Source organism: Battus philenor, unplaced genomic scaffold (assembly GCF_028537555.1).
Source record: "Battus philenor isolate CCGP_79_NKW_IND1 unplaced genomic scaffold, ilBatPhil1.0.hap1 SCAF_6, whole genome shotgun sequence".
In the NCBI taxonomy this organism is placed as follows: Eukaryota; Metazoa; Arthropoda; class Insecta; order Lepidoptera; family Papilionidae; genus Battus; species Battus philenor.
The window spans coordinates 8,851,735-8,879,695 of NW_027181726.1; the positions used below are offsets into that span (position 1 = coordinate 8,851,735).

General features: G+C 36.6%; 1 protein-coding gene across 1 annotated transcript; it reads left to right on the forward strand.

The window, feature by feature from the left end:
* Positions 1 to 466: 466 nt before the first annotated feature.
* Positions 467 to 27,886, forward strand: Sur (Sulfonylurea receptor). The gene is made up of 26 exons (XM_068773289.1): positions 467 to 691; positions 2,932 to 3,104; positions 4,388 to 4,763; positions 9,867 to 10,100; positions 10,183 to 10,512; positions 10,874 to 11,077; positions 11,165 to 11,465; positions 11,545 to 11,726; positions 11,794 to 12,103; positions 12,190 to 12,295; positions 13,292 to 13,443; positions 14,114 to 14,358; positions 15,126 to 15,377; positions 16,620 to 16,765; positions 18,672 to 18,749; positions 19,693 to 19,763; positions 19,844 to 19,974; positions 20,938 to 21,093; positions 21,789 to 22,004; positions 22,394 to 22,551; positions 23,388 to 23,583; positions 23,942 to 24,161; positions 24,849 to 24,973; positions 25,426 to 25,717; positions 26,038 to 26,243; positions 27,097 to 27,886. The coding sequence occupies exons 2-26, from the start codon at positions 2,965 to 2,967 to the stop codon at positions 27,241 to 27,243; spliced, it is 4,974 nt and encodes a 1,657-aa protein (XP_068629390.1). The 5' UTR covers positions 467 to 691; positions 2,932 to 2,964; the 3' UTR covers positions 27,244 to 27,886.
* The last annotated feature ends 75 nt before the right edge of the window (positions 27,887 to 27,961 follow it).

Sequence of the window (27,961 nt, forward strand, 5' to 3'; positions counted from 1 at the left end):
GAATTAATAGTAAATTAATAGTAATATTGAAAATGTTAAAAACAATGGTTAAAACAGTAATGGGCAAAAATTTTACAATAACACAATTTCTCATTAAAATTTATGTTATAGATGTAAATTTACGACCGCTAGAATAACTACATCAAGTCTAGATAGACGAAAATACAAAGCACTCTACTACACACAAAAATATTAAAAAAAAAAACGGTCAAATTAACGGGATTTATTAGCGATATGTAATTTCTAGTATCCGTCCGACGCTGTAGTACCCGCATTATAAAGGGCAAACTGTAAAACAACAAGTAACTCAATGAATTAGCGTAAATGCAAGAGCGAGTGCGCGTCGACTGCGGCAAGCGCGCGATGCATCGGAGATGGCCGACCGCGACCACGTTTGTTTGTACTCGTTTCAATTCGAGTTTCGAGTTGGACTGAGTTCAGACTCGAGTCGCGCCGCACAGTTCAGTCTCGACGGGCGTTGGGACACGTAACGTGTGTGTTCGCGACACGCACGCTCGCCGGCACAGACACTCATACGAACGGAAAATATAACAATAGTTTCAATGGCACGAAAACTCACCTAACATTTCCGATACGATGAATAATAACAAGTGAAAATTATTAAATTTATGTGTTCAGTGAATTGACTGTTTTGACAAGCGAGAAATAAATCATAACACAGATTTGGAAGGTAAGTTTGGTTAAACAATTTATTACTTATGCTGTTCAAATCCTATGTATATATTACATAGGCCAGTTTCAACATCTCGGTATTATGTATAATCTTAATTATAACAAATTTAAAACCTAATTTTAAAAATTAAAACTAAAATATTTAAATATTTCAGTACATACTAAAACGTGAAGTACTGTGGAAATAATATTGTATATTATTTTGAAATATTAAAACACAATAAAATAATAAAATGTAGTCCGACACTGTAATTACTATGTAGATATTTAGAAACTAAAACAATGTATTGTAAAAAACTGTCTATGATTTTATTTTATATTTATTTAAGTGATATTAGTTATACATGATTATTATTCAAATAACATTACGCACGACACTGTACCGGTGTAAGTGTTGTAGGTAACACCGCGATAATGCGCCCATGATGTTACCTTGATGCCGCTTAGAGGCACTCGCAAACACGCTTTTCAACTCATTGTACTATGAAATATTGAAATGCATTAATATTTATTATGTACAATAAATTGTATAAATGCCGCAGAAAACGTGTCGACGAGGAGCTGTAGAACAAATACCGTTAGCTTGTTTCGAACGAAAACATTAAAGCTAACGTGACACTAGTAAAGATCTTTATAAATAAACTATATTTACACTAAATCAAATGTATAGACTACAGAAGAATTAACGAAGTCATAATAGTTAACATCGACGACAATAGTACAATTTATTTTTATTGGTTAGTGACAATTAGTTTACCCGAAACATATGACCGACTCGACGCGTATTTTTTATTTTCTAGTTATCTATTTACTACCATCATAGAGCCTTAAAATAGTGATTAACAATAGCATTGTTTGTGTACGCTGTGCTCTTAGGTTCGACATAAACCTAACCGCCCATCCGGCGAGGACATACGGTTCTGTACTATACAGAATGTTCCGTAATGAATGGTTTTTGGAGTACCTAATATTCCAGCTGCCAAGAGCTCAAGAAAACTTTCCAAACAAAATTCCAATCGGTGCCTGACATATGAAGTTTTCTTTTTAAAAAAAAATCGTTTTTATTGGTCTTACGGTACTTTCGTGTTCTACTCTCGCAAATCAATTAATATATTTTTTAACAAAAATTACAACAAAAATACAAATTACTATATTTGTAAAAAGGATGTCTATAATGAATAATATAACACCAGAAGCTAACAATAAATTTAACGCGACCGTGGTGTACTTGAAAGTAAGATCAGTTAAAAACTTACATATTTTGGCCACCGATTAAAAATTATTTTTTAGCCCTTGATGGCTGCATTTTTATTATGCACTTTAGGATAATCCATTTATTACGTGACGCTGTATGTTTGTAGGTAATAATCAACAGCAACTGCACGATAACAAAAAGGTTTTTAAACCTAAATAAATATTTTAAGCATTTCGATGAACAAATACCAGCAAAATATATTATTATGATGTGGTAGTTAATGAAACGATTGCATTGGACACTAAGTTTAGGTAGCGTCTCCAATAAAAATGCTGCAGAATGAGTAATGTTTTCATAACACGTAGGTATTATGTAAATTATACAATATTTAGTAAAATGACCACGTGACTAATTAACATATTATTAACACATTTCGTTATTGCAATGCCTTACATAAAATTATACACATTAAAATAAAAGTAAATTTAGTGATTTGGTTTTGGAAATTGATTCCAAGTCTATAACATTGAATTTAACATTAACGTTTCAAAATCATTTGAATAGTGTATATTATAGGTATTACCTTTTTGTATTGGATGAACCGCAATAAAAAAGTAGTCATTCAAAATTTACAATTTATCTTCTCGTTTTCACTAACGAGATAAGGATGTGTTTACATGCACCTGTTGATAGCGCAGTGTGCACGCTCTACATTAATTGTTCTGTCTTTGTGATTATTTTGTGTATTATTTCTGACTAACCTGTGATTTGGCGCGTGTTTGTTTAGATTCCAGTTTATTTTGTGTTTAGGTGTTTCTCGGACAACGATGCAAAGACTTTGGACATTTTTTTTTCAATAAAACATACATAAATTGTTTCGTGCAAGTACCTTTTAATACATGTAGACTTATATTAGACAAAATTGTGGACGCTAAATACAATCACCTGTCCCTTTTATTTCTTTACAAGAATGTGGTTTAACGAGCGTCTGACTTACTAAAATGATATCATTTATATTAGTTGTAAATAGGAATTGTGTTTAGTAGGGTGCGGGTGCTATAGTGACTTGTAGAAGTATGATGGAGGCGGTGTGCGCTCCGGAGGCTGCGTCGTGTCCTGCGTACGCGCTGGCCGCCGCGCTGCACTCGCTGCACCTGTACTGCGCCACCCTCGCGGCCGCACTCATCTGCTGCTGCGCTCCAGTACGACCGCACTGGTACACTCTAAAACATATCGACTCACAAAATAACACCCTCACAAAATTTATCTCGCGTTCTCATCGTCGGTGCTTCTTACTGACACCACACACTACATTTACACAAATAAAAATGTATTAGCAAATGCATTTTAAGAGCAAATTTCGATAAGGGTTCGACTAATCCGTATAACTTTTTACATTTTCGTTAAGATATGAGAAAAGCCTCTAGGCAGTAAAATATGAAAAATTGTCAAAATAATAATAAAGATAAAACTTTTGCTGAACAAATCACAAAGAGAGAGAGAGAGAGGGATAGTATAATATACTTTATGATATAAAAATATCGTATACCATAAAGTATTACTAATATCCTGCAGTGTACTAAATCATCAGCCGATACACGCCAACTGCAAGGCAATGGTCTCCCTCAAAACCCGCTACAATGACCAGTCTTGCGCTGCCCGCGAATAGAAAATTATAATAAAAAACAATCTGTGTTTGTTATTAAGGTACCAAATTGATAAAATAAATTGCTATGTAATACGTTTTCTTTATCTATTTTATCTGTTAGACTAATACTTGTTAATAAATATTGAAAACTAGAAGATTGTTTCGACAGTTGGTTACAAATATAGTGATTATTTTACTGGCTATAATTAACACAAGAAAAATTATGGTACACCCGATTTGTGGTTTAAAAATATTAAAGGAAGTAGAAATAAAATAATCATCATATTTGCTGTGGAATGTCCAGTGCTGGACTCATAAAACAGGTACTCCCCAATAGATTTTGAATAGGATCGGTGGAACGCAATCTGTGTCAAGCGTTTTGCCCTGCCCACTGACTTACGCATGCCGATACGGAAGGCTATGTCAGTTCCTTTCGTTCTTCAACGGATCTCTTCTTCATTTATGATCGCAGATGCCACAAAGTCCAGGATGATAACGATAACGAGTGGAAACCTCCAACTCTAGCCTAAATCGAGGTCAGCGCCAGTAGATGGGTATTATGCGAAAGTGTTACAGTGGTTGTGACAACCTGTGTTAGAGGAAAACCGTGAGACCTTAGGCGATAAGAGTGTGACTTATGTCTTAGGAAGGACATCGACGAATATATATATATATATATATATATATATATATATATATATAATAATTATATATATATATATATATATATATATATATAGAGAGAGAGAGAGAGAGAGAGAGAGAGAGAAGTTATAGAGGCCAAAACTTACAGATAAAGTGTTGTATATGAAGATTATAATGAAGAATGCTCTAGAAGTGTTTCATTTTAGGCGTGGCACCCATTGGCGCGGTCAAAATGTGAGAGGAGCAGCCAGCTTAGCTTTAGCGGTGACGTGGTGTTGCGGGGTGGCGGTCAGTTTACTTCGGCCGTCAGACACTGTGCGCCTAGTGTACTCTATTGTGACACTACTGAGCTGGTTTGCTGCCGCAGCGCTGCACGTGCTGCTGTGGTCCAGACACGCCGCAGCGCCGGTCCTGTATCTCGCAATATACTGGCTACTGACGTCAGCCACCGCCGCTTCAATATTGTGGCAGCGGCTTCTTACAGGAGCATCGTCTGTCCACGTCGAGTTATACATACAAGGACTAACAGCTATACTGTCATTGCTGATATCAATCGTCGACTGTGTTTGTTTCTACGACGAGGTAAATTTTATTACATTTTCTCATCTTATAATATTGATAAAATATTAAGTGACATTAATTGAACAAATCGGCTTTGATCTATGTATGATTTTTTTTAATTTAAGTCTTCTACAATCCTTATTCAAACGTTTACATAGGTTAACATGGTCATTTTTAAAAATTTTGTATACTGTTACATTTTCATTCAGAAAACTTAATTAAGAAATAACCACCTATTACAGCCATCTATAATTACAGCATAAATCAGCGATATTCAAAACCTCTGGTAATTTCTCATTTGCACTATCTTATGTAGCATTAAGAGGCACCAATGATACCAGAGAATAGAAACATAACATAACATAAACAGAACGAAAACATAACATAAATGCATAGGTTTATTAAAACTGTAAGAGAAAAAATATTAATACATTGTCACAATTTTTACATTTAAAAACTTAACAAGCAATTAAATATAATTCGACACTTAAGTGCACATAGTACTGCATTGCCCAGAATAATATTTATTTTCATAAAACTCATTACGCAAACAAAATAGTTTCGAAAAGCAGTGATAAAATACTAACTGAATAAAAAATTAAAACGTTATTAGCAATGCGCGTTTTTATCGAAAACTATTAAACGGTGTTTAAAGACTGTTGAACTCGCGTTATCCGTGACAACTTGTACAAACAGCTCTTCACTGAATATACTTTTAATAAAACTTGACTAAATATAATCGAAAAGAGCGGATAATTTGTTTATGTTCAAATAAACAAGCTAAACTATAGACGTTAAACAATTGTGCCGTAACAATTTAGTTCAGTTAGCCATAAACATCATTTGTTAGGTCATGTTATAGCGCATCGTTTAAGGGGGTAGTATCTGAAAATTATCCGTAATGTTACCGACTCGGAAGAGATTTTAGAATATCAAAGCTGTATTACAGTTGGCGAAAGATTAAAACCAGAATTATAAATTTATAGCCCATAAGTGACGTGTGTCTTTTTCCATTGAACACGGATGTAATGGAGGGTGCTAAACTTTTTCCAAAGAGGACATAATTCAAATTAACTGTGTGCATCATTTGCATTGTGTATGATATAAAGACACTACATCAATAACTGATCAAAATAAATATTGTTTTTTTTTTTTATTATGTACAGGTGCAGTTTTGAAAACTGTATGGGAATCAGAAATATAAAACCATTAAGCGCATCGAATGACCTTTTGAATAAATCTATGTTTAGTTTGTATCTCTCCTATATTCTGGCAATCGTTCATTACTCCTAATCATTTTAATTTTAGCTTTCAAATTGTTTTTTTTTTTACCATAAATTTATTTTCATTGATTTCCTGTAATTATAAAAAATAATCGTAAAATAAGCGTTTGCTCCACTGAAGACTTTTTTGCATCGCATACTTATTATCGAACCCGCACACTAACAAGGACATGGTATCCCTTTAACCACAGTACTTAGCGTAACGATTAAACAGATTGCTGACGCGCGCTATACGTAGCTATTTTTGTAATAAGAACTCACGTGGGAAACTTCAATGTACAATAAATGCGTGTACGATTACGTAAATTGTATTAAAATTGTATAATATTAGAATTTTATATGAATGTTTAAAAACTGTCTCCATCATATAAATCGATTATAATTTAAAAAGGATCCACGGTGACTTGCTTTTATGGCGATGAGTAATTGTTTTTGACAATTGCCAAAAACGTTTCAGAGATCGACCATATCAGACTTTTTTATAGACTTCAACGATGACTTGCAACATACGACGCATAAATATTTTCTGTTCCGGAATGACTCAAGACAATACGACTATTGAAAAACCCAGACATTTCGAAAACGATCATGCGTAAATTTAAAAAGAAGTACCAAAAAAATTTGGTAAAATGTAGTTAACAAAACTACTTGTATGTCCCCTTGCCGTCTGGTAGAGTTGCCCTGCGGGGTCAGACGCTTTGTGGACGATGTAATGTAAGTAGAATTTTGTATTCCAAATTAGTGTATTGCTGTGGTCACACACAATATGCAGTTTTCTCATAACAAAGAGGTGAGACGAGACTAATATCATTAGTCACGTCTTAACTCTTTACAGTGGAAAAAAATTTAATTACATGAAATAGGATATTTACAATATTTCTATCATTGACAAATATAGTTTGCACATAGGCATTGACTGCTTCACCAGGTTTAAGGGGACACTGCGTGTGGGGTTAACTTAAATCATTTTACGGTAATTAAACTCTAGCTTTAGGCATCTCACCGGAGTGAATACATTTCTATTTATATGCATAAGAGATTCCCACCTATGTACTGCCTTTTGGTGATATCTCTGAAACTATAAGGTATAAAAACTTGAAATTTGATAGGAATATTCTTTTCTCTTATTGTCGAAATGTATCTCTTATAGGTTTTGACATGTCAAAAATGACTAAGAATGAATTTTATGAAGTTACACCCACAAAAATATTGCAAGCCACGCAATGGAGGCGGGGGACAGATAGTTTTTTGTACATTTATACTTAACAGTACCTTCGTTGTTCTAACAGTCCTAAAAAATTATGCTGTAAGTAATATTGTCACATATAGTGTTATTTTTAGTGTAATTTCATGTCCTGCTAGGAATGTTACGAAAATCAACCGCCATGAATTTTGCGGAAGTGACTAAATGCTGTTCTGTTGGCAGTATAGCAACCGGTTACTATGTGCGTGGTTGTGGTGTATAGTGAATTATCAAATGAAACCATTAACGCGCCACACGCATGTGGCGCCATGGCCATTACATTTTTTCTGACATTCCATCAAGGTTGTGAACCTAAATTTGATCGTGGGACAAATATAAATGGTAAAATAAACTCATGCTTTAAATAAACTCCGCACACTCGCAAAGCGCTAGATGACAAATTATAATGTGAAGTAAATTGAATCTTACAGATATATCTTTCTAAATGTTTTAAAGCAAAAAAGTCCGCGACTATCATTTATTTATGAATTATTATACAACAAAATTATTATAAAATAAAAGTTTTAGAATACATAGAACTATATTAACTTCAGGTTGTAATGTTTCTGAAAACATTTTCATTAACTTGTCTTAAAACATTCGACCATTCTTTTGTGCAACACAAGATTTATTTTTATTTATTGTTTATGTTTTTTCTAACTTACACAACCGTTAAAAGACGAAAGTTGCTTAATTAAACGTTAACATATAAGAAAATAATCTACCTAATTACAGGTGTGAAATAGTATTCGTGTAAAAACATAAATTTAAATGGTTAAGGAACCTTACATTATTTATAAAATAACGTCATTGTCTGGACCTTCGGGCGCCGAACTGTCGGCTTTGTTTATAGCAGTTCGGTGCTCTTCTTACCCGAACTAACGTGGACAGCATACGGATAAGCCAAGGATTCGATGATGGATAAGGAGAGTTTGTGTTTCTAATTAGTCTGTGCTACGTTATGAAAATTAAAAAATATATCTCTAAGTCACAAGAGACTTCGATATTAAAATCAATTAAAAATGTTACATTTTATTAGTTAAAACATTATATTATCATGTTAACAATAGTGATCGTCACACGTGAGATCAATTCGAATCCACATTCACAATGGTCTTTGTCTAATTTACAATGGTCATTACAAAGACGGTTGACGCTTCCGATACTTCATATCTTATTTTAGACAGTTTACAGTATGAAGATTTTTAAATGATAATACAGTTTCGGAATATATTGTACTAGCTACAAACTACGAACTTTGTGGAAGTAATCACTAAAAAACTAGACTAACTTTGTTGGAACTGTTTGAATCGACTCGTATTTAATAAAGTCGTAGTTTTCTTTTAACCTGAAGGAAACCTGTATAGAAGAGCTTAAATTGAATCCAGATATTGTCAAATTGGGCACTTTTTTTCTTTCATCTCGTAATTTATCCAAGAAATCACTGGAAATGATACAAAAAGGGAAGTAATTTAAATAAATTAACAAATAGGAATTATGAAGACTGTAATCGTCGTTGAATGATGAGATCTCCCTGGATTATTATTTATTAACGTGACTGCATCCTCCACGTCCGCAGACAGACATATGCTAAGCAACAATACGCTTTACTTTCACACGAGTGAAGGATCGGTTGCGGCGGCACATTTGCCAGTCGAGCCGGCACATTGGTGCCACGGCTAGTTTTTAGATGTAAAGTAACTCGATCATTCGTACACAGAATAATTTCAATTTTGATACGTCTATAAGAAATAATATTTATTCAAGCGACGTTACATTATATCCAATCAAAGTGGCTTGTTCGTAAATCGGCCATCGTGAGTCACTGCTCAGTAAGGGATGCACCTTTAATTATACTCTATTTTCTAACTCTGTACTATGAAATTATGAAAATATGAGAAACTAAATCACAAAAAACAAACACTAAACACTATAACGCCTTTAAAAAAAACGATTCATAATTTAACCTGTTAATAAAAATACAATTTTTAAAACTCAGTACCGATCACAATATATTCTTTAGTTTTTTAACAGCTATTCTTAAAATTTTGTTACCACAATACTAGTTTACAAGCATATGACTCGCTTGTATCACGGCAGACTATATACGTCGGTTATTCCGAACGTATCTAATGCGTGGATATTATGCACCTGAAGTATCATTTAATTTTCGAAAAACCCAGCAATGTGACTTCTAGAAAAACCAAAAAGCTTACTGTTAACCGTGCAAGTTATATCATAACAATGTTTATCGTACTTTTCCAAATGAACAGGAAGGTCAACTAAAATTGTCACAGCCGAATATGCACTCCTTTAAATTATTATGCCATATAAATTTAAAGAAATATTTTATATAGTATTACAGTTAATTTATTACAAACGTAAGCGAATTACTTCTGAATCATGATAGAAGCAACCCTACCAATAGTCTCCGGCCAGACGCCAGAAGTATATGAATACATTCCTTTCGTCCGGCGCCATTATCCCTTTTATAGCGATCGACGCCACCACTACATTTGTTAAGCAGGATCATAGCATATAATATGATAAATAAATACCAATATATTTAAGAATCAATATAAGTTAAAACTTTTGCAGGTGACAAAACGTCCCCAATTACGCCAAGAGTCAACCGCCAAAGGAAATGTGATCTACAAGCATAACGAAACGCATTTTTTTTCCAAAATAACCTTTTTTTGGCTCAATTCGTTTCTATACAAAGGATACTGTGACACATCACCGTGCCAAAACGATTTCGGAGAGCTTCCTGATGATGAAAGATCGTCAATGTTCTACGAAAGATTTAAAAAAATATACACGAAACAAAAACAGGTTTGGTTACCTCTTTCTTAATAACTACATGCTTTAAGTAATCAATCTTAAACTTTCTCTCAATATCTACTTCATATTTTAGATAACTAAATTAAATGGTGGAGGCAATAGTATATGGCGATGCTACATACACACAATATGGCCCAATTTTTATATTGCCGGTGTTTTAAAATTGTTTGGAGATCTCATAGGAGTTATTCCACCTCTGGGATTGGCGATTATAATTGAGCACATTAGAGAACCAACTGCAAGTATCGAGATAGAATCTGCAGTAACCTTACAAGAATTTTTGAAAAACGCTTATGTTATGCTTTTTATTATTACAATGGCGTTAGTTATTCAAGCGATATTATCACAGAATTCGACGCATTTAGTAACGGTGGAAGGAACGAGACTGAAGACAGCCTTACAAGCAAGTATAACGAAACTTTTTAACTGTTGTAATTAAGTTCACTTCCCTTCATTTAAATGACATCGCAAACATGCTCATTCACTTCTGTATTTGGTAATCAACAACCTTGAAATAAGACCGTTTAACGGTTGACCTGTTTTGAAGACATAACGTATCGTTGAAATCTCTGTGACGCTTACTCATTGATATATACACTGTGATAATATTTTTTTTTTTTTGTATGTTAAGACCTTTAAACAACAAATATTTTAGCTTTTAAACAAATTTGCAAACTGTTAGCATATCATTAAAACTTTAATCTTTTATTCTGTATAAAAAATATGACTGTTGTTTATTATTTTGCATTTCGCATTCTTAACAGAGTATGGTTTACGACAAATGCATGCGGTTAGCGTCGTGGTCTTCGACGGACTCCGAAATAAACGAAGAGTCGCCGCTTTTGCGGGCCCGCGAGGAAGCCGCTCCTTCTCAGACGGGTCTCCTTACAAATATAATATCACAAGATACATATAACATAATGTCCTGTGTTTGGGTGTGCCACTACATTTGGGCCATACCTTTAAAGGTTAGATAATCCTTTACGAAATTTTATGCTATGCTTTGCAATCTTTAATTATATTAATAAATTAATAAACTTTTTTCGTGATTTCAGGTAGCAGTAATTCTGTATTTACTTTACACAAAACTCGGCATCAGTGCAATCATAGGCACCGCAGTTAGCGTGATAATTATAACCCCATTGCAGTTTTATATCGGAAAAAAGCTTTCGGACAATGCCAAAGAAATTTCGAAATGCACCGATCACAGAGTATCTAAAATGTCAGAAATATTACAAGGCATGAATGTCATTAAGCTTTACGTTTGGGAAGATTTGTTCAATGAAAAAATTTTACAACTACGGGAGGTAGAACTAAGACTATTAAATAAAGACTCTGGCTATTGGGGGTTCCTGAGTAAGTATGTACAAAGTTTATTTTTATTTCTACCGTTTTTTAATTGAGCCCTATGTATAAACGTTATCATGTTTTACAGCTTTTACTACTCAAGCATCTACTTTACTTATAACGGTGGTTTCGTACACACTGTTGTATTTTTTAGATAACGGTGAAAACTTGACTGTTGTCAATGTATTGGCTGGGTTGGCGCTCTTTAATCAGTTAGCGATACCTCTTCTAATTTTACCTGTAACGGTACTCATGGTGATACAAGCAATGGTATGACATCTATGAACATCTATTTAAATTTGTTTTCGACAAAAGTTATAAATACAACTTTTCATAGGTCAGTACAAAAAGAATCGAGGATTTTTTAGAACTTCCTGAATCAAACAATGTGGCAGAAGATGACTACGAACAGAAAGATCCTAAAATGATTTCTACCATTGTTGAAATTTCTGGTTCGAATTGTAATATTTATAAGGAACAAGATGACGTTTGTAAGGAGACTGATATAGAATGTGACGATCAATTTTTTGAAGATAATAAGCCAATTCGCAATAACCAAGAATATTTGATTAGATTCAAAAATGCAGCATTCTCGTGGAAAATGACCGACACCTGGCTAGACGTCGACGACCTAGATATACCGATCGGTGAGTGAAACCGAATCATTACTTAATTATACTTTACTTTTTGTGCTGTATACTTTGTGTAAAGTTTACCTTTTTTAACCACATAGGCAAACTAATCATGGTCGTCGGATCATCCGGATCCGGCAAATCATCATTTTTGTCTGCTATTTTGGGAGAAATGCATCTCGAAAGAGGAGATGTAAGCTGGAATGGGTAAGAAAACATGTATTTGTTCAGTAATACTTTAAGATATTTAACTTTGTCAATTCGTTTGTTAAAAAATTGTCAAAAATTATTTTAACTGAATTAATAAATATTTGAAATTACTTGGTGGTATACAGATATTTTGTTATCTAAGGATTAAGTTGAAAGGAATTCCACTTAATTGAACCGACAAAAGAGAAAATCGAGTATAATTTTTCAAACTAAGTATTTTCACGATATCACCATACACCACGAAAGTACTTGAACCTAATTAATTTGGCACAGAACCTCAATACAAATACAAAAATTCTATAAAAACAACATCTACAAATTTAATGCCAAAAACGAAAAAAAATTAATCACGATAGTAACATACGAACACATACCTATAAAGTTTATGAATCGCTTAAAAATGCCAATATTTTCAAATTTATAACCTATTTTAAGTAATTTTTTTTTGGCCACTACCCACAAACAAGTTTCCAGAGGATGGGCAACAGCATCCTCTGCATTCCATAAAATCACGCTGCGATCACTGAGCCGTCGCCCATAGATAACTTTTTGCGAGACGTATGCCTTGGGCGTCTATGGGCTGCAACGATGACGATGACAACGACTTTTTTATATTAGACAAGAGTGTTGGCTTGTAGGCTCTCCTATTCCTCTAGGAACCTTTCCTTAGGCTATTACTTATTTTGTTCGCAAAAGGCCTACTAGCCCTTAGATCGCTCAAGCGAATCCTTCATGGAGTGATTGATTACAAGGGCCCCGATAGTAGAGTTCAGTTTAGACTTTCACTCGATCGCCTAAGCATTGTCATTCAAAGGCTGGAGGAGGTCGTATCTCGGCTCGCTACTTGCTGTTATCCTATTTTATACACATTAGTCTATATCATTGTCATCTCACTTAAATAATGGTAATAATTATTATTTTGATTAAACCTGGATTAAAATATTCACAAACATATTCTTTATACTCTTTTATATACCTCCACTTCTCTCTCAGAAACTACAGTGCATGTTACGCAGGCCAGCCACCGTGGCTGGTGGAAGGTTCTATCCGCGACAACATTCTTATGGGAAAACGATGGAACCCTTCGGAGTACGCGCGTGCCATCCGCGCCGCTGCCCTCAGACCCGATCTGCAGCTTCTACCGGGTAAAACTAACTTTTTGTCTATTTCCACCGATTTGCTCCATTTCATGTGCGGATACTTTGTAGTGAACACCTCATTGTACGCCTCCCTCATAGATTTCCCAAAGGACCAGTTGTAAGTGGCCTAACATCTGGTGTTGTCAGGCGACCCTAACAAGATCGGCTTTCGACCTGGTGGGTGCACGTCTTACGCGGCACTTGCCGGCTCGCTGTCTCCACTACAGAATCTAAGGTCCCCAGCTGTCGTCTATTTTGCGCATTATGTGGCCTGTCCGCCGCCATTACAACTTGTAAATCCTATATAGCTATATCGGATACTTTTGCTCGTCTACGGATCTCCTCGTGCCTCGTTACGCGATTATAAGGTTGCCAATCAGGCCCGAAGTCGCCGATGGATATTTTATAAACCCTCCGCGTCACCTCTTCTAAACACATCATTCTCATACAACAGAAAAATATCACAACGATCTCAGCAAAAATATTTAGGACCGAATTAATTGTAACGGCAAAAATGAATGCCAATGCTTATACGCTAAACAGATTTTACTTATTTAACAGATTTATTATTTTGAATTTGTTAACTTTTTTAAGTCGAAGTTTTTAAGCGTTACGGGGTTTGTTTTTCTTGTGAGAGTGCTTTTAAACTAAATGTTGAAAAGTGATGTATGCGTAGAGGGCGACCGCACGGAGCTGGGCCGCGCAGGCGCACCGCTGTCGGGCGGGCAGCGCGTGCGCGTGTGCGTGGCGCGCGCAGTGTACAGCGGCGCGCGGCTGCTGGCGCTAGATGAGCCGCTGGGCGCGCTGGACGCGGCGCTGGCGCGGCACGTTGTGGCGCGCGGACTACTGCCCGCTGCCCGCGCCGGTGCTACCGTCGTGATCGCCACCAACCGCTTGGAACTTTTGCATTATGCCGATCTAGTGAGTCCGCATCTTTTCAATATAAATTATTTAGAATAATAACGCCCATTACCAAACCAATGGCTGCTGTATTAATTTTATGACTACAGTTTGTTCCCACCAAGAATGCAGTAAGTCGTCAAAGCCCAGATAAAATGTAGATTGGCTAGTTAAATTGGCAGTATGCAAGCCACATGCACACAGAATATGTGACCTCTGTACTGGGACCTTAATGTTCTCGAACCGAGAGCACGGGCCAAGAAGCGTAACGTATGGCGTCCACCCAAACAACCTTGATGAGGTCGTCAAAAAACCGTGAATTTCGCTTCTAACCGGTCCTATTTGAAATCTATAGGAAAAGCCGATATGCAGCTATGGATGTACTGGAATATCATCATTCCAGCTCTAATGGATCATTCTTCACCAGCTCAACTAATCAAATCCTTATTGCAAAGACAATTGTACAGACCAGTAAAGGTACATTTTCGAACGCAACGATTATAAAGCTGTAGTAGAAGTCAAGAAGAAGGTCAGTTTTGTATAGTCTGACTAATAAGTATTATACGTTTAACTGCAGTAGCTTAATATAATATAAGAAGTCTATTGCTGCACCTACTATTATGTCCAGCAGTAGAGGCCGCCTATGTCTCACCCATCAGCGGACTATTCCGACGACCTTACCAGAGCTTATGTATATTTTTATTGTAAAGACTGTGCTGTATATATATGTAGATGTCCCGGTGATTCTGCCGCAGATGCAGTTTAAATATCTTTATAATTGTCACAAGGTGGTAGCAATGGAAGACGGACGCGTGCGTGATGTAGGCAGGCCGGGATCGGGCTCGCGCAGCTGCGCAGGCAAGATGGGCACGATGGGCGAGGGCACGCTGCGGCGCTGGGCGCGCCGCGCGGCTGAAGCCAGGGCTGCAGTGGCCCGAGCCGGTGCTGGTCCGCCCGGCGGCTCTGCCAGAGAGCGAGCGCGCCTGCAGCGGGCACTCACCCGTACCAACTTCAATAACCACGACGCCGATGAGGACTCCGTTCGTAATTTACATGTCCATAGAAAGCCTCTCGAAATCTAATAAAAAACTCGTATATATAATCTCAAAACAAATACAGCTTCGATTAGTTTCAGTTTCATATTTTTAGAACAAACATAAAATTACATGCACAATAAGGTTTTTTAATAAACTAGTCTCTACTTTAAGTTTTATGCCTATGTTACTAACGTCATTTTTGCCTTTACCAAAACATTAATCGAGAAATCTTTACTGGGATAGGGCACATTTTCCGATCGACGAAGGCGTCCACCTAGCTGAATTTAAATTCTTAGAAGAGCATAAGAATTAATAAGTATTGAGTATAAACACATCCTAGAAAAAAATATATTTTAATATTCATTAGCATTTACCTAATAATTAAAAACAATAAATGGTGATGCCTTAAAGTATGTAGACTCTACGGTTTTTGTGGGTATCACAATTGGTTCTAAACTTCAATAGAGGTCTTATTTTTAAATGACCTCTGTTTTTGGGAGCATCGCGTTCTCTCTGCCACGTGTGGGACAGTTTTTATTTTAATTTTACTCATGTTCCATTTCGTCCTTCATCTTTTATTCGTTCCTTTTATGCTTCGCATGTTCTGACATTCTTCATTTGCCACTAATTATCACAATTTTTTTTATCATAAACTATATTAATTTTATTTGCTAACATTTCTTTCGTTATTTTACTGTTTGGCACTATTTTACTACTTTCTCCTAAAATCCTCTCTCAATACTTTATTTACTATGACTTATATATTTTATTTTATTTGATTCAATTATGCCAACCAACCGACGGAAAAATAGAATAGTATGACGGTTGATAATTCCTGAAGGTTCTCGATTTTTACAAGGTGTTACCAAAAAAAGAGTTGTAAAAAATCCTATTACAGTATTAAGGGTTTTTAATAGTTAATAAATGGGTATACATTGCTCTACCACTGTCGTCTGAGGATGTTGTAGGCTTTTCTCAAATCAGGGCGCGTTTGGAACCCTCGAAGCTTCAAGCTGAAGGATGCTATTTTAGAGCTCTATCTGATCCTAGTTTCTATCAAATTAGGCTCTACTGGCATGACGTACATAAGTGATGACTGTAATTTATGTGTTTATGTACATGTATTATTAAAGAAAATTGCGTTTCTTTCGTGCACTAAACAGTTGCTCAGGATAAGAAAAAATATTTAGCTAAGACCATTTTCTGAACATACACGGAGGCATTAAATAAACTACAACCTTACAGGTCAGCATCAGCGAGGCGACGGGTGCCCACTTTCTAGCAGAAGTGCCAACTCGTGCAGGCGGAAGCTGGCGACGCTCGTCCACGCGACCTCGCTCTACTCTTTCCAGACAATTTTCGTCACCACCACCTTCAATGCATTTGTACAAGTACGTCATCTATGTACATACATAAGTACAAATTCAAGTCTCTAAGTTACATATCTTTGTAGATATAAGTGGATCAATATATAGATATATATAATGGACAATATAACATACTTTCTAATTTTGTTTGCCCGTCGGCACTTACAGCTTGTGAGCGTTTAAGACGCTTAGTCTAGAAGTCTAGACTTTCTTTCGGCTATCACTCGAATCGCGTTTTGAATTTCGATTTGAAGTTGTCCCAGAAGACCGAACCAACTATTGGTCGCTATAACCGATTATAATTTATAAAGTACTGTCATATCACATCGGTAATAAATATGTCATAAACAAAAGAAAAATACACTAACATGCATATCAGTAGGTCAAATCCCCCCGTTCAATTGGTAACAACGATAACAGTTGTACAGCTAAAAAACAATCATATATTATAAATATTACAGCGTAAGTAATAAAACAATAGTTGGTTGCTTTCGGGAATTCGAAGCAACAATAAATATTATCATTCATGAGTAGTTTCTGTTATAATAGTTTTCCTTGATAATAATTCAATTTCGATATTGTTGTTTTGTATGTAACCTAAAAGAAACGAACGAACTAGTTAACATTATTAACACAATAGTTCAAACTGAGTCACTGAGACGAATATATAATATAATGTCATGAGGTCATTGTTTGCCTGATCGGTTTTACAAATTCCGCAGATGAGTCTAATTTTCGTTTTCACTTAGCTAGAAGGCTCTCCTTAAAGCCAACGCATGGGTCGCTACATAGATTTTTAGCGGAATGGGAGCCCACTCAGCTCGTGGGTCGGCTAAACTTTTCTCTATCAGATCAGGCGCGGGCACCTGCTCCTGATCAGTCCGAGAGAACAGCAACTTTCATGTATTACCCATATAGGATTCAGATTCAAGAGCATTAGCCGATTTATATTCGGAAAATGTCAACGCTAGTGAAAGAAACTCATATCTCATACGATTGGGAGTTGGCGTTCCCTTCGGTCCCACGTAATCTACACACTGCTAGAAGAGGATGGTTCAGCGATTTCTTCCCTGGCAAATTAATAAGCCGCTTCGGTAATAGCATCTAGTTCCTCAAATCTGTAATATTTTTTATGGAGGTGTCTTAAAAGTAAATTCTATTAAACAACCCGAGCCCAGTAATAATAATAAATTATCGTCGGCGTCGCCAACGGCACCCCGTCGTCACTACTTCGACTTCCGTGTCGCTTAAGTAGTGGCGACGAATATTCCGCGCTACTCGCACGGAATACTGAGGAGGCTAGATTGCAAGAGTGTGTCCAGCATGACGATCACCATTTGGACAAAATTATTTTCAAGGAATAAAATTTCGTACAAAGAAGAGATTCTTTCTTAAACTTGTTAAAATAAAATACATATCATTCACAAATTTTCTCTTATTTAATTTTAAAAACCTAACCACCACCGTCCACCGCCAGACACTCGATGTATATAACCATATATTCAAGCGAAACGAATTTATTCTAATATTATGCTAATATTTTTAATTATTATTTTCAGATAAATTCGTCGTTTTGACTTATATTATTAATAGTAATGTGTTAAATATATCCAGGTATAAATTTTCTATGCATTGCTGATATATGATAAGTGCTTCTAAGTGTAAGTGTGCTGTCCACTATATGCTATATGTTCTGCTATATATGTATAACTGTTATAGGTTACATGTTCTGCTATTTATAACTATAACGTGCTATTTATACTATTAATATTAATACTATATGCACTGTTATAAAAAAGTACAAATATTATTTGTTCTAAATTACAAAAGAACGTTTTTAATCAATATCTTAAAATTAAACTTCGTACAAAGCAGATCTCGACATGAAAATGACAAGATGTAAACAGCGTTTGTTTTGGATCGGCTTCAGATGGCGGCGCGAGGTGCGGCGGGCAGTGAGCGCCGAGGAGGCGGACGGCGCGCGCCCGCGGCACCGGACACTCGCGCGGTAAACAAAATGTTTTCACTTTCCGCTGCAGACTCATTCAACAATGATGCTGACATGAATGATGTTTATATTCAACAATGCGCAATATTTTAAAATTCAAAATATCTTTAGTTAAGTAGGCACGCACTTTTGAATAGTCAATTATTTTAAAATTATAATTAGTAATCTACCGTGACGGAACGCTGGTCTTTTGAGAAGAGCTGGCCAGAAATTTAATAATTGATGTTTAGTCCTAATGATTCAAAGGTTGTAATGTTAAAATCCAAATCTTCTCAAAGTGCACATAGCAGTCATTTAGCTGGCAACGACGAATTCAATTAACACTTATCATTGGTTATTATGTACTTTTACGACTAAAAACAACTTTCTCCAAAAGTTAGCTTCAAAACACTTTGCCGACATTTATAAAATTAGTTACAGTGGGTGTTAATATTCACATCGTACAAAACTAACCTGTAGCAACCTGTAGGTAAATATATAACGACAATGAAATGTGGCAATTTGCATTAGAGCCGCGTGGAGTTGTGTTCGGAAAAGGTCAGTAGTAACACATGCAATCACTCTATCTTATATAGTATATACTTCTAGATATACAATGAGCTACCGGGTAATGACGACAATGGTACATTTTTGAATATCTGTTTTATTAATAAGGTTGTTTACGTATTTTAATAAATGAATATATTAACAAATGAATTGATGTCAGTTCGGCATTGCTTATTGAATAAGAGCATTTAAATTATTCATTACTTTATTAAATAAATTATAATAGTTTGTATGAACTGTAGAATTATTATTTGCCTATTTATACCTTCATAATGAAACGAGTTATCCTGGATTTATATAAAAAACTAAAAGATTAGGAACATATTTGTTTTTTTCTCTTTTTATAGTTAACGTTTTCGCGTTAAAATATATATTAAAATTTGCACTTATTACCCAGATGGACCCCACGTACGTTGCATCGGTTACTAAGTACGGATAGCGACACGCAAGCAGACGAACAAACCAATTGTAAGTAGAAAGATGAAATGCCTTCAATACTTTACAAACTGATTCCGACCGCCGCAAATGATATGTAAACTTTATTCCAGCCAAAGACGACTCCACTACAAACGACACAACATTCGTTTCTGTTACATCGAATGGCATTGAAACCACAACTTTAAACAATTCTGACAAAGCAACTTCTAACAAAGAAGATTTAGAGCAAGTTATTAGCGAGGTAATTATACACTTAAAATTCTTCGGGTTACTATGTAAAAAGTTACTACTATTATTTTCCATCATTTGTTACGTTTTTGGAACTGTTTGGAATGGAATGATCAAATTCGTGTTGCACAGCCAATGTTTTTATTACACCCAAAAATATTAGAGGGACCGGTAAGTAATCTTGTTTCTGACGACATATTTTACAGAAAAACCGATTAATTTATACCGCTCCGGCATCGAAAATTTGTATACTAAATGGCAAAAAGTTGTTGATAACGAAGGTGAATGTAATGTTGATTTGAAATAAAACCTGTTAAAAATGTAGTCGTGAGCATTTAACTTAAGAAAGCAACTTTACTTTCCGGTCCCCCTAATATAATCGTACAACAAATATTATTCATACTCGGAGCCAAATAAACAGATCATACATATACTTTTAAAACGATCAGAATATGATATTTTTGGTTTCAAAAAAGATCCTTTATTAGATGACAATCAAGAAACGAATCCAAGGGCTCGAAAACAAAATGAGAAGTTTATTCCAGATATGTTTGGTGAAAATGATTTCAATCATCTATAGTTAAGGAAGTCAATTGAATGCAAATTTCGCGTGCTCGTGTATTTTTATAAAATGTAATGATTGCGACACCATTGACTTAACTAAGTTAGCTATGTAAAAAATAAATATTAAAGCATATTTACCTAACCTTCCAACATAGCTTATTATGGAGGCCGTTTTTGTAATGAAACAGACTGTGGTGCGAATGGGCGATTGAAACATGGCCATGCTTGCTTTTGCACAAGCATACATCAAAAATCGTTCCCTCTGTTAATTACCTATTGAAGCCGTTTATACAATTTGTTATAAAATAAATACTCTGGGTAAATGTGTTCGCAAATCAGATATTTTTACGTAAAATCTGGTATTTTATAGTCGATTTATTATAATCATTGACATATTTTTGTAACATAACAGAGTTCGATTTGGTGGGAATATGCGAGGGCGTGTGGATGGTGGGGCGCGTTGTACTGGGCGGCGGCTGCAGGCGCCCAGGCTGCGGCGCTGGCGGCAGACTGGTGGCTGTCAGACCAGGCGACTATCAACATGGATTCACCACTCACTGATGATCATGTAAACAAATGTTCCTCGTCATTTCATAAAAAATTATGTGCCAACAACAGTACAACATGAGATTATACTTAAACTTCGCATTATATTATTCATATTTGTTAGCCTGATAAGTTTTTCTAATAAATAACACTATATCAATGCATTTATCCAAAAAAAAATTGAAAGTGTGTAAGTAGTGTTTTTTAGTTTCAGATGTTTTCGTATCCTAATTTAATAATAGCGGTTATGATCACTAGCGCTTGGTGCTTTGATATAATATAGTGCAAGTGAGAACTTATTGGAAACAAGGCGGACAGACGATGTTGTTAACCCCTTAACATACAAATAAAAGTGTATTGGTGCATCCGAAGATTGGATTTAGTGCACCAGTGATCACTCAAGAAAACGATCAAAAAGTGTGTTTTATGTTCAAATTTACATTGCTGTATAGTGTTAGTTAACAAATAAGTAAGAAATATTTTAAAATAATGATTAGTAGTTTTGTATAGTGTGAAACATTTAAAATATTTAGAAATATGCAGTGGAACAAGGCAAGTTTTACACTACCAAGTTGTTACTCTTATGCTTCGCGCATACATGTGGCTGCTTTTTGTATGACTTTGTTTTATATTTGTCGCAGGAATGTTTTCAGAAAATGTTCCTATGTCCAACAATGGAAGTCCTACGGATGATGATGTTGTATGATGTTATCGCAGGTGTGGATGTCGGTGTGCGTATACGTGTGGTGGTGCGCGGGCGGCGCGGCAGCGGCGGGTGCTGCGCAGGCGGGCGGCGCGTGCGCGGGCGCAGCAGCGCGGCGGCGGCTACATGAGCGGCTGCTGCGCGCTGCGCTGCACGCCGCACCACCGCACGCGCCGCCCCGCCCCGCAGCGCTGCACCGTTTCTCCGCAGACATCGCAGTTGTCGACCGGGTACTTTTATTCGTTGCCTTATCACCATTGTTTAAGCGCATTTTATGATCAATGATTCATCGATCCTTGACGTGAACGATTACGACTTGGCTGCAAGTCTATTGTTCGTAGCGCTATAGCTCGCTATTTCAATTTTAGAGCCAAACTCAAACATAAACATTTCATTTTTTTTTCAAAATTCTATGACTTCAGTAGTAATGTCTGGCAGTTGTGAAAGTAACTATTAATTCAAATGGGTAAGATATAAGGAAAAAAAACTTTTCAATTCATACGTCAAATAATTTATGTTCAAGTATGATACAAAAACGCATCTTAAGAGCGACTTATCTCGTACAAACAACTGCAAAATTAAAGTTGTTATTATTGTTATGTTTCTTATAACGTTATAGAAATTGTCAACCGCCGTCACCCGCTGGGCGCAACTGGCCCTGCTGTGCGCGGCCGCGGTCCTCATGAACGCTATAGCGTCGGGCTGGACGCTCCTGGCGTTCTTACCCGCCTTCTTCTGTTTTCTGCTGTTACAAAACGTCTACTTACACAATGCTAGGTAAATATACATAAGGATCTCAATTAATAAAAAAACGTCTCATTTTTCTAACTACTACATCCTTACAATTTTTTATACTCCTTAGAATTGCACACTTCTTTGTTTTATTGTATTGGTAGAATTTAAGAAACATAAAACTATTATCCCGTGGTAACTTTTACAGGGTAAAAACATGGCTTGAACAAGTAAAAACCTAAAACAATTTATTTACATAGCAAACCTTCGTTGGTTTGCTTATATACTCGTACTTTCGACAATACGCATTAATTGACAGCAAATGAACTGTACATATAAAACTTTTAAAGCCTTTTCAAAGATTAATTAAAAATTTAAAATATCTTTATTCAAATAGGCATTTACATGCATTTTTGTATCTTCAATTATTTTAGGTAGTAAGCTATCACTGGCTCGGAAAGCTGATCTGTTGAAAAAAGCGGACCGGAAACTCAACCGTTGCCCTTTTTAATGGTATATTATAATATTTATGTAATATTATAACATACCATTTAATTTTAAATGTAAAACGAGGAAAAGGAAGGTCGAAGTTGAGTTGTACAACTTTACTATATTTATATGGCCGTACACTCAGGCCTATAAAGGGTTTGTTAACTTTACAGGATCAATAAACTTTTTTGTGGTATAAATATTATTATTATAGATTTGAGAATTGGAAATATAGAGTAAAAATTTACTTTTTACGGTTTAATTAAAAACATTTGATAACATGCTTTTATTTTTCTCTTTAAAACCTCGAAATGAAAGGTTTAAAATATGTCGTGGAACTTTATTATACATGCGTAGAGCGAAACACTTAGAGGCGATCCCCGTGCGAACAGGGAGCTGCAGCGCGCGGAGGCGAGCAGCGCGGCGCGGGCGGCGTCAGCGGGCGGCGCGGCCCGTGCGGGCGCGGGCGCGGTGCGCGCGGGCCGGCTGCAACGCGCCATGCGCACCGCATTCGCAGCGCGCCTCGATGCCAACCACAACGCGCTGCTGTTGCTCAACGCGGCCAACCGCTGGCTAGGCCTCACGCTGGTCAATTACATTACACAATTATGCTTTGTTCTATATTTACGTACATAACTTTCAGCCTATTCTAGAAATTTTAAACTCGGCTGTGAAGCCTTCGTGAAACTCCGAAACGTCTTCACGTCCAAAATACCGCAATGCCTGAAGACGGAGGTCTTTGACCAATGTGTGTTGCCGATAATGACATGCCGTTTCTAGACGTTATCGCTGAAATATGTGGAGCGTAGTTTTTTGGTTTGGTCTTGTTTATTTGATTGATATTATAATGTATAAAGTGCGTATAAATACCTACCGACTAGAATGAAAATATGTAATTTGAATTTTATTTTGACAATGTGTTTCAACTGACTGAAAAACTGTTCAGGACCTAGTGGGCGCGGCGAGCGTGTGCGTTTCGCTGACGGCGGCGCTGGTGGCGGGCGGATCGGTGGCGGTGGCAGGGTTGGCGAGCGCGTACGCACTTCTGCTACCCGCGTACCTGGCACACCTGGCCAAGTGCCGCGCAGACCTGCACCTGCAGCTCGCAGCGCTCGAACGCATTCTATCCGATACCAACACGCCGCAAGAGGACTATCGCGAGGACTGTCAGTATCACAGCCTACAAATTAACACGTTAATTATTATTCTAAAACTACCTTTAACTTACATATGTTTTACATATAAACCTAACTTTTTTCGCAAGGTCTTTTGAAACACGATTATGAAATAACGCGGTTCTCCAATAAGAATAAACAATTTTTCAATAAGACAAAATATAATTGGAGAAATCCATAACATGCATAACTGTTGTATTAACTGATGATTGCATTTTTGGTCCAGTCTGTAAAAAATCTACACGCTTGTTAACAAGTAGCGATTTATAATTACAAAATTGATTCTTATTCTTAATTTCAATATGTAATTTTATATTTATGGTACTTATGGATTGAATTTTCACTGTAGATTATTTTTTATTTTTTATAATAAACATGACTTGACATCGTTTTATAAATACTTATGTAGTATGAATTTAATAATTACTTCATATACCTAAAGTTATTATGTGTCTTATGTATTTTTCAAGTGTTTTTAAGGAACATATCTATCACAATTTAGCGGAAACTAAATAATTACATTTCAGTATTTCTCCGTATGATATTATAAGATTTTCGTTGCTCGTGCCAGTCATCAAAAATGTCACGAAATGTTCCGGTTAACTTTTGGTAAATTGATAGAAAAGTTGTAATGTTTATATACACACCGTGCATTGTTTATATACGGCAACGTTTTAGGTCCAATACCAACGGGCTGGCAAAGAAACGGAAAGATAGAGTTTGAAAACGTCAGCGTACAACATCATCCGGATGCGCCACCTGTACTCAAGAATATTAATTTGACCATAAATCCAGGTGAAAAGGTAATCCTAATTTAGGTACATACTTACATATAATTAGTCATAAAAATAAAGAGTAACATTTTGCTGTATGTAATCTACAATAATCAATGGTGAAATAAGTTAATTCGTAAGATATGATAATGTTAACTTTATCGTTAGTAACAAAGTGTGATAAAAAGACGTTAAAATTTCTTGTGAGCTCTTTTAAAAAGGGCATTTGGAACCCCCATATTTTAATGTTACCTGAAGCATTATTAAAATTTTCTTTAAAATACTGTACATGGTGGTTTATTATCTATAAAGGAATGCTATTAAATGGGCTGATGATTCAATAGTAGTAGCTCGCTGAAAATCTCTAAATTTTGGGGATAACCTCGTAGCGTAACGTATAGCGCGTAAAGTTTAAAATATGTATGTTATCTGTACTAAAATGTTAAAAGCACTAAAGAAATGTAAAAAAATACAATTCATAGGTGGCGATTTGCGGCCGCAGCGGTAGCGGCAAGTCGACGTTGCTGCTGACGTGCGCGGGCGCCACCGCGCTGTGCGGCGGGCGCGTGCTGCTCGACGGCGCGGACACTAGCAACATGCCGCTACGCGCGCTGCGGCACCGCGTGCTCGTGCTGCCGCAGGAATGCGTGCTCTTCTCCGGCACGCTGCGTGAGAATCTTGACCCGCTCGCTGTGCACACGGACGACGAGATATGGCAGTGCCTCAAAGCCGTCGGATTGTACGAATTCGTGACGGCTCAATCTGCGGGTTTAGGTTAGAATAAAACTTCATTACCGATGTTAGAGATGCCAAAAAAATAATGGCCAAGCTTATTTAAGCTATACCTATAAAAACTATAGATTAAAAATACGCTTTCAAAACAATAAATACGCGAATTTCAAACACTGTACTTAGATTTTCGATATCAGTACATTGATTACACATTTCCCGTCGGCTCTTACTCTTTTGAACCAGAGTGCGAGGCGCTTAGTTTCGACCATTTTACCAAAACTAAGCTCAAGGGTTCCAGGTTCCTCGACTGGTGTTAAAAGCTCTGCAGCAGCAATTTTAATTGGCAATGAATCTTTGGTTAGAGTGCCCGGTGGGCGGCAGCCGCGGGCCGCGATGGAGCGGCGGGCGAGGGGCGCGAGCGTGCGCTGCGCGGGCGGCGCTGCACGCGCGCTTCGCGGCCGCGCTGCTGCTGGACGAGCCGACAGCGGCGCTGGACGCGTCCGCCGAACGCGACCTGCTGGCAGCCCTCGCTGCCGCGGCGCCCAACACCACTCTCATTACCGTCGCGGTAAACTACATTCCGTTCGCATTCAAATACAGCAAATCAACATTTTGCACTGCCTAGCCACATCCCATAGTCAAACGTAGCTCAAAGAATAGCTCGTCTGAAGTACAGTGGTCGGGGCGCATGGCACGAGTAACCGATAGCCGTTGCCGAAAGCTTTTCTAGATGAAATATTAACTAGATAATAGTTATACACACCATAAAAATTTCTTGCTAACAGAAATAAGAATAGGCTAATAAATTACACACTAACCAATAAATAAAACATTTTTAAAGATTTTTCTACATTAATCATAGATTTATGTAAAGGACATTTCATTAAAATAAATATAAAATAGTTTTAAGAAGCGAACGAAAGCTTTTTATGAAGTCTATGAACACCAGTTATACAATTTTTATTTGTCAACAAAAATTTCTTTAGCGTAGTTTCCTTTCTTCCTGTTTGTGTTTCATTATATATTCTTTGTTGATCAACATTGTTAAAAAGATGCATTCACACTATGTAAGAAGTATAAATTTTGTGTTCTACTTATTTTATCATGGCACTTGATTTATAGTCTGAGCTGTCAAAAATCTTTATAAATATCAATCGCCTAGGGAGTTGGCAAGTAGAAGTATTAGTGGGTCAGGCCTTATATCACGCAGAACAGATGGCCGCTGGGGCGTAAAGTTCTGACCAAGGACTGACAAGCGTAGCGTAGGATGTCCGTGAATGTCCACGGAAGTCGCTGACGCTGGTCAGGCCGCTTCCAACCGGCCCTATTGGAATTCTGTGGAAGAGGCCTAGGTCCCAGCCGTGGAGGTCCTAGATTTAAAATAACGGTGAAGTAATAAACATTATTATTGTCTTTTGTAGCACCGAGTGTCATCAGTGCGGACATATGATCGAGCGGCCGTGCTAGAGGAAGGTCGTATTGTGGAACTTGGCAATATGAAGACTCTATTGTCGCAGCCCTCGTCTCGACTGGCGCGCATGCTGGCTGCGCACAACCAAGCGTATTGATATAGTCAACACGAAGAAACCAAAAACTAAAGTTTTTTAAGCCTAATGTTAAATAAATCACGACTGATGTTTTAAGCTCCTATGTTATTACTATTAACATACTGTTATGTACTATTATGTATTAGTGATGAATGAAACTGGACGCACGATGTTCGCTATAGAACGCCGCAAGCTATGACTAGACGCTCTCTGGATAATATTTATGGCCATAACGAGAGAAATCAAATATTCAAGTCATGCGCGTCAAGAAAATAATCGAACACCACTGTGCGCCGCCCTGGCCAACCAATAAGATCGTTTCATTTCAGCCAAAGTGTTCTAAGTACTCTTGTCACTGTGGATTAACTTTTTTAATTAAGAACGGCTGTAGATAATAATTATTGAAAACAATCAATGAAAATTGAGACAGGTTATTTAGGTTTGGAGATAAATTTTTACGGTTGGTAATAGCAACTCGTGCTCTGGTCTTTTATTTATTTAAACATGATATTTATACAATTCCTCCAGAGCTGATTGGAGAGGAAATTTTTGATGATTAGGTATTTATCTTTTTACTATTTTACGGCATAAGAAAAATCTTACCCTGCAAAATACCTTAATTGTTTAAAATAGTTTTTAAAACAAAGACGTAATAAAAATAATAACTGACATACACAATGTACATTGTACGAAGTATTAATAGAATAAATGTTGTTTCAATAAAGTGATTAAAACAAAA

What these genes read in the sequence shown, in the direction of transcription:
- Sur (XM_068773289.1), top strand. Translation starts at nt 2,965, where the DNA reads ATGATGGAGGCGGTGTGCGCTCCGGAGGCTGCGTCGTGTCCTGCGTAC. An exon ending in TTTGGGCCATACCTTTAAAG is followed by an intron (nt 11,078 to 11,164) that starts GTTAGATAATCC and finishes TCGTGATTTCAG; the next exon opens with GTAGCAGTAATTCTGTATTT. An exon ending in CGGCACCGGACACTCGCGCG is followed by an intron (nt 18,750 to 19,692) that starts GTAAACAAAATG and finishes CTTATTACCCAG; the next exon opens with ATGGACCCCACGTACGTTGC.